This window comes from Triticum dicoccoides, chromosome 1B (assembly GCF_002162155.2).
Source record: "Triticum dicoccoides isolate Atlit2015 ecotype Zavitan chromosome 1B, WEW_v2.0, whole genome shotgun sequence".
Classification (NCBI taxonomy): Eukaryota; Viridiplantae; Streptophyta; class Magnoliopsida; order Poales; family Poaceae; genus Triticum; species Triticum dicoccoides.
In genome coordinates, this window is record NC_041381.1 from 97,174,158 (window position 1) to 97,181,399 (window position 7,242).

The following is a 7,242-nucleotide window of genomic DNA, read 5'->3' on the forward strand; positions in this document are numbered from 1 at the left end:
AGAGCTAACGACATCAATCAGCTGAGATAGCTGATTTTAAACTGAAAGTCACACAAAGCCTAGAAGGTAAAAAAGAGGTAGAAGAAAACCCAGCAGAAGGATCTGGCCCAATTCTCGAAACAAGGCGGTACTTAAAGGTGTATTATCCACATCATCAGTGTCAGAGTAGGATCTTCGTTGAACAGCAGGAGTCGGGGCATTTCCTCGAAGACTGGATCTGCTGGCCGCTGAGACTTCAAGGTTTATCCTCCTAGTCCTCATCCACCTCCTCCTCCTCATCATCATCACCATCGTCCTCATGATCATCATCCAACTCTTCTTCATTATCCTCCTCCTCCTCCTCCTCCTCATCATCATCATCATCATCCTCGTCCTCATGATCATCATCCAACTCTTCCTCATTATGCTCCTCCTCTTCCTCATGATCCTCCTCCTCCTCCTCCTCCTCCTCCTCCTCCTCCTCCTCATGATCATCATCATCCTCGTCCTCATGATCATCATCCAACTCTTCCTCATTATGCTCCTCCTCTTCCTCATGATCCTCCTCCTCCTCCTCAACATCACAAGTATCGGGATTTCGTTCAAGTGCAGGAGTCGGACCCATTTCTCGAAAACAAGATCTGCTGAGACCTAATGGTTGACGACGAATGGTGGCTTTGAGCACAATGCTGTTTTCATCATCAGAAACCTTTCCCTTGGGAAGTATCAAGTCATACACTGTCGGAAGCCCATCAGAGAGCGAAGAGCTCCTTATGTGGCAGCTTGTACTTCCACAGCAGCCGGTCGTTAGGCAGTCATAGCTCATAGTACATGCGAACCTGAATTCCATAACGTTTGGTTGGACGCAGACGACTGAGATGGCATGTCCAAAAGGCTTCGATGCCATGCTGAGCAAGATAAAGTAGCTGGTGCCGGTGCATTGCAGAACATGTAAGCCCGGTTTCAGGTGGAGAGACACCGTGCCAGAGTTTGGTAGTTTTGTAGATGGACACTTGTGCTGGGTAGTGAAATGGTTCAGGAGCATCTTTGTTGGCCCAGCGAATTGACAACCGGACTCTGGGCAGAAGCATGGGGCATTCGGGCATGCTTTCTCGTGTTCTTCTTTCTTGTAGTAGGTGAACTTCTCCGCACATCCGTACTTGTCATTGGAGCAAGCAACTGTGACTGACTGGGCGACATGTTCCATTCCAAAGCAGCGCTTGTAGGAAGTTTTGACAGAGCATGTGGAGCACTTGTGGTCTAGTTGATCCTCGCATTCACGGCACGAGGAGCATATGAAATGCCCCACAGAGCACTGCGGAATAGAAAGAATTAAAAGGATCCCAGTAAGAATAAATCTTACCAGAAACAAAGAATCGAAATACTACATGACAGCATGATAGGTTACTACCACAAACATTCCATTATTTGAGCTAACATAGCTAATTATGTAAGGTTTACAAGAAACACTTTCTTTCCAATTAAGTAGCACTACATCCAAAAATAGATTCATCCAAGCTCTTCTTTTAACTTCTGCTTTATAATAACTGAAATAAAAGCTTGAGTTGAAAGACAAGTGATCAGACACATAGATGCGGTACCTGGAATATCGGAGGCCTGAGGGGCGCAGAGCAGATACTACAGTCAAGGGTCTCCAACCCCACGGTGACATTCAGCTTCTTGGAGCTGCTCTCCCCCTCTTGCTGCGGTTCAACTTTTCTTTTGCTGGAGCTACTACCGTTGATCGCCATTTGCCAACAAAATTCCAAGGTGCCCGCACTATCTTTCCTGGTGTGTACTGCTAGAATCACAGACGCAAACCGAGATCCAAACCTATTGATCAACACAATCTCACTGCTCCTTTCATCTGTTCCACGCGATGCACTAACAAAAAGTCATGGAATTGGTAGTTGGTCTGGTGCGGCAGGCATAAGCTAGAAAGGCAATTGTTTTGGGCAAAAATACCAAACCAAAGGAAAAGCAACAAAACAAGCAAGTATTTACAGGTGCCCTAATTATAACCAACAAAGCAGGTGAACTGCAATTTAACACAATATGAAAGGAAAAGCCACAAAACAATTGAACACTTGCAGGTGCCCTAATTAAACAAGTAAACTGCAATTTAACACTTGCAGGTGCCCTAATTAAACAGTTGGTTTCTTGTTTGAAGAAGAAAGTATTTGAGATATAAGAGCCACAATGCATATATGCGAGTAATAATCTGACAAAGAAACCGTAGAAATTATTCCGATTCAGAGGCAGGCAGTGCGACCCTGGCAATTAAGGAGGGTTACGAACCCAGAAGGACGCAGCTAGCCGTAGCTGAACTACCTGTTCGCCCACGTTGTCTAACCACTGCAAGACCTGGTCGGCCTCGAGGTCGCCGTTTCCTGATGGTGGCGCCGCCGGAGCTAGAGGAGATCGCTTGCCTCCGGTGACCTCCTACTCCGAGGAAAGAGGGGAGAAGACTGATCGTCCCTTGCCGGCGAGCTTTCCGACGGACCCCGCCGCCCGCGCTCGTCGACCTGAGCCTGATCGGAGAGATGGAGCGGGGAAGAGGAGGCGAGCGCGACGGCGGCAGCAGGGTTTGGAAGCGCGAGAGGCGAGAGGTGTACGAGCTGGAATATGGGCCTGGCCGTCTTCTCGGTTTTTTGGGTTTAAAACATGCTTAATTTAACCTCTTTTTATTTTTAGCAAATTTCAGAGAATGCGATTAGTTTCAAAAATCAAGTCCTGTTTGAGCTTTATATTTTGCTATTATATGCCCACACAATACTTTTGAAGTTATTGCACACCTTTGGGCGATAATTCACCACGGGATAATAGTAGCAAAACGTCCCGAGCGTTGCAACAGGTGATTTTATTTATAACTTCCAATGGTCATGACCATATTTTGCTGCATCATGGAGATACAATATCACTCTCATTTTCAGGAAATCGTTGACAATTTCTGAAAATCATGACCATTTTTTTAAACTCGTGAACATTTTTAAAGATTTTCAAACATTTTCCAAAATCATGGATATTTTTTGAATTCATGAACATACTATACTATTTGCAAACATTTAAAAAAATTACAAGCTTGTTTTAAAATATTTTCCTGGAATAGGCGAACATTTCTAGATTCGACAAACATAAAAAATTTGTGGAACAATTTTTGAAATTCATGAACATTTTTTTGATTTAACGAATATTTTTTAAAATGCATGATCATTTTTTGAATCAGCTAACATTTTATGAATCTAACATTTTATGAATCAATAAACTATTTTGTAAGTCATGAACAGTTTCTTAATTTTCAGGATATTTTTCAATTCATGAAATGTTTTTGTATTGGCAATTCTTTTTTAAATTTCAATAACATTTTTAATACACGAACTCTTTTTAAAAATCATTAACATTTTTTGACTTCACGAACTTTTTTTCAAAATTGCGAACATTTTTTGAACCTGTGAACATGTTTTAAAAGTCGTGAACATTTTCTGAATCCACAAAGATTTATGAATTATTAGACATTTTATTTCAAAATTCTATTTTTTTAATTTTCGAAGCTTTTTTGAAGTCTGAAATTATTTAAAGTAGAAAAAAAGATGGAAAAGGAAAACAAACTTAAAAAACAGACCGCCCGGGCATGGACCAACCCAAGAGGCTCACTGTGTCTTCTCCCAATCCAAGAGATACAATATCACTCTCATTTTCAGGAAATCGTCGACAATTTTTGAAAATCATGAACATTTTTTAAACTCGTGATTTTTTTTCAAACTCGTAAACATTTTTAAAGATTTTCAAACATTTTCTAAAATCATGGATATTTTTTGTACGTATCACTTTCTTTTTTCATATAAGTTGTTGGTTGTCGTAATCTTTGGCCGGTTGATGACTTTGTTAATTTAAAATTGGGCTTGGCTTGAGACTCATTTCTAAAAGAGCAGAGCAAGCACATCGACAACATGTTAGCAGCTATGGCAGTGCTATGCATCGTGGCGACGAGCTGACAACGAAGTGGTCGGCGCTAGTGGTGCCGGTCTACCCTCCCCTAAATGCTTGCCCAACAACATCCCCATGATCGCCGCCCTGGTGGTGTTCGCCTCAGTGAGAACTGCCTCCATGGCGTGGATCGTCATCGGGGCACGGAAGTGGCGCAAGGTCCTCCCGGCGCTACGACGTATCAGTCGCCGTCACATGCTGTGATGATCGACGACGTATGAATTTTTTTTTGTGTGTCCAGCAGCATCGCAATCCTATATTTTAAGGCCCGTCGAATCTTAGATTTCTTCGAGACACACAGAGATATCATGGGGCACATACATCTCGGCTCTTCTCACTGTACCCACCGGTAAGATACATCTATGTCCTTCTCGTAGGCATACCACTTCTCTTTCTAACAATGTAACTATGTTCTGATTCCCCCTAGTGTGGTACGTGATGCTCAAGTTCCGCAAAAAGTCTCCTTACGATATTGCACTGGTTGGAGTTTTTAATGTATCCGCCAACGTGACGATGCACCTCTTCATCCTAAGCCACCGAGGTATGGATGCAAACAAAAAATTTGCCTCTAAATTCTCCCTTGACACACCAATTTTAAAGAGACTCTCTTTACCAGGCAACCTGATGGTTCTAGTCGCACTGCTTACCACAGCCGCAGCAATCAGTTTGATCTTGTTCACTGTGTGGGCTCGTTTGAATTTGTTTAAGTTATCGTTTGTCGTCCCCGCCCTAGTCGGCTGGATAACTGTGCTTACAACATACGCAATTACAAGGGTTAGTTTGCTAGCTATGCAATTTTAAATTATGGAGTTCTATGTTATTTCATCTCATATTTGTTTTCTTCTATTTTGAGCAGCAACCCATACAGCTTCATATTCGGTATTTTTCGTGATGGGTGTAATGATAAAAGTTCGGTATCAACACGGACCCTCAAATGCGACCCACACGTGAATGGCTTTGGTGCTTGGTTTCATCAACATTGGCGAAGTCCATGACCACAAAATTTCTAATGTAAACACTCAGGGTAGGGGGGCAATGCCCCCCCCCCCCAACAATACTATCATGTTATCCTATTTACCTAAATGATTGATCCCCACTATAATATTTATCTTAACATGCATCATGTCCACGTCATCAACTTGCCACATCAGCAGATCTTAACATGCATAGTGCGTAGGTTACTGGCGTACGAAAAACCTACTGTCTCTCTTTCGTTTGGGCAGAACCTCCTTTTCACGAGGGATAGATTGATTGTTCCTCTACCTTCGCTTTTGTGCCCTGTGTGTTGCTTGTGAACCACTGTTGTTTAGGTTGTCGGTCATGTAAACTATAAAGACATATTAATATAATATGACTCTTAAGCCACTTCCTTTAACACTGTGAAGTACATCCAGCAATGTGGAAGGGGCGTGTTCAACATGGCACCGCCTAACTTTCTATCAGGTGGCGCGCCATGGCGTGCCCCAACCGCTAGTCTACTTAAAAGGCAACACACCATAGTAGCACACTGGCAAACGTACACCCAAAGGTTGTTTCATAAGGATAAATAAACTATGTCTAGATGGCGTGAACATGAACAAGTCAGAATAACTCATCATGGCCCGCATTTCCAACTCATCTTGGAGAGAGTATTTAGCAAAAAAACTACCACGGTTCATGAAACCATGCCTATAAACTATCACTTTATAAATTTGTGCCGAAAACTACAATTTTCTCACTAATCCTCGACTAAAATCTACCAAGTCTGAAAAAGCCCAATTTGACTCTTTTAAGCGCGTTTCTGACAGAGTTGGCCCACACATAAACGGGCTAAAAAAGCAACCGGGTCCTTATTTAAAAAAAAACAATCCAGTCCTTGGCGAGGCCAAGCACGGCTGGCCAGCACGCTCGCGGCAACGGCGGCTGCGGCTACGGCTGCACGCAAGCCAGCCGGCCAGCAAGCGGCGAGCGTCGTGGCGGCGGTGCTCGTGCTCCTCTACTTCTCCTTGCTGAGCCGCAGCAGCCCAACCCCTCTTCTCCTTCCCCACTGCCTCCTCTCCGTCTCCTTCCCCTCTGCCTCCTCTCCGTCACCTTCTCCTCTGCCAACTCTCCTTCTCCTGCAGCAGTAGCACGGGCACGAGCTCCTCCTCTCGCGCAGCCCCGTCGCACTGCATAGCCGCACCTCGTCACAGCCCCACCGCCGCACGCGCACAAGCAGCCGCGCGCATAGCCCTTGCGCAGCCGCTCGAGCAGCCGCCCTGCCGGCCCGCCGCAGCAGCGCGAGCAGGATCCTCCCCACGGCACGCCCCGAGCACGCGCAGCTCGCAGGGCCGTCGCGAGCTCGCCTTGCCAGATCCACGCCGCGCCTGACCAGAACGGCCAAAGCACGAGCCTCCTCGCCACGCCGCCAGGGCCCTCGCGCTGGACCTGGCTGCCGCGACCCACAATCGTGGCCAGCGCGCGCGTCACGCATCCCAGCGCCTCCTCGCACGCGCGCACGCAGCCGCCGGCCCCCACCAGTCGCTGAAGGACCGGATTGCATTTAAAAAAAAACTAAGGACCCGATTGCCTTTTTAGCCCGCTTATGTGTGGGCCAACTCTATCAAAAACGTGTTTAAAAGAGCCAAATCGGGCTCTTTTCAGACTTGATAGTTTTTAGTCAAAGATTACTGAGAAAATGGTAATTTTTGGCATAAATTTGTAAAGTGATAGTTTGTAGACACGGTTCCACAAATTGTGGTAGTTTTTTGCTAAATACTCACTTGGAGACCGCCTAGAAAGAGGCATATATTCATAACAGAATTGCATTTTTTTTTCTGCTAGTACGATGCCTAAAGCTAGGTTTGGTGGACACTACCAACACTTTGATCGTCCACACTGGCTCGTCGTCAAATAACCTTTTTTATGCTTATGACCTTAGGATATCTTCAGGTTATCTGAAAGCTGCAAGGTAAATGTCAAATAATTACAGTACGCACCTAGTAAAAGAAACACCCATGGTTGTTTATTTTTTCTTTGTACATGCCCAGAGCACAACAATGTATCATCAGCCAGACATTGGTCATCTCTTCACCATTTGTATCTTCTTTGGCAAGAGTTCCTTAAGGTAAACATGTGTAAGAGGATGCTGCAGCATGGAAGTGGAACAAACATGAGGACTCATAGCAGACTGCTCCACACTATGAATAGATTCAGTATTTGTATCTATATTGTTATTGGAGCATCACTGCCTTGACAATGATCTCAACAAAAGGAATTCAATAATGAGCATATTGACCTGATATAAGTCAGAAAAAA

At 44.6% G+C, this 7,242-nt stretch overlaps 1 protein-coding gene across 1 annotated transcript; it reads right to left on the reverse strand.

Moving 5' to 3' along the window:
* Nucleotides 1-250: 250 nt before the first annotated feature.
* LOC119301870 (E3 ubiquitin-protein ligase SINA-like 2) lies at nt 251-1,892 on the reverse strand. The gene is made up of 3 exons (XM_037578853.1): nt 1,581-1,892; nt 560-1,294; nt 251-457 (listed from the first exon to the last, which is right to left on the reverse strand). Exons 1-3 carry the CDS (start codon nt 1,728-1,730, stop codon nt 251-253), a joined length of 1,092 nt encoding a protein of 363 aa, XP_037434750.1. The 5' UTR covers nt 1,731-1,892.
* Nucleotides 1,893-7,242: the final 5,350 nt, after the last annotated feature.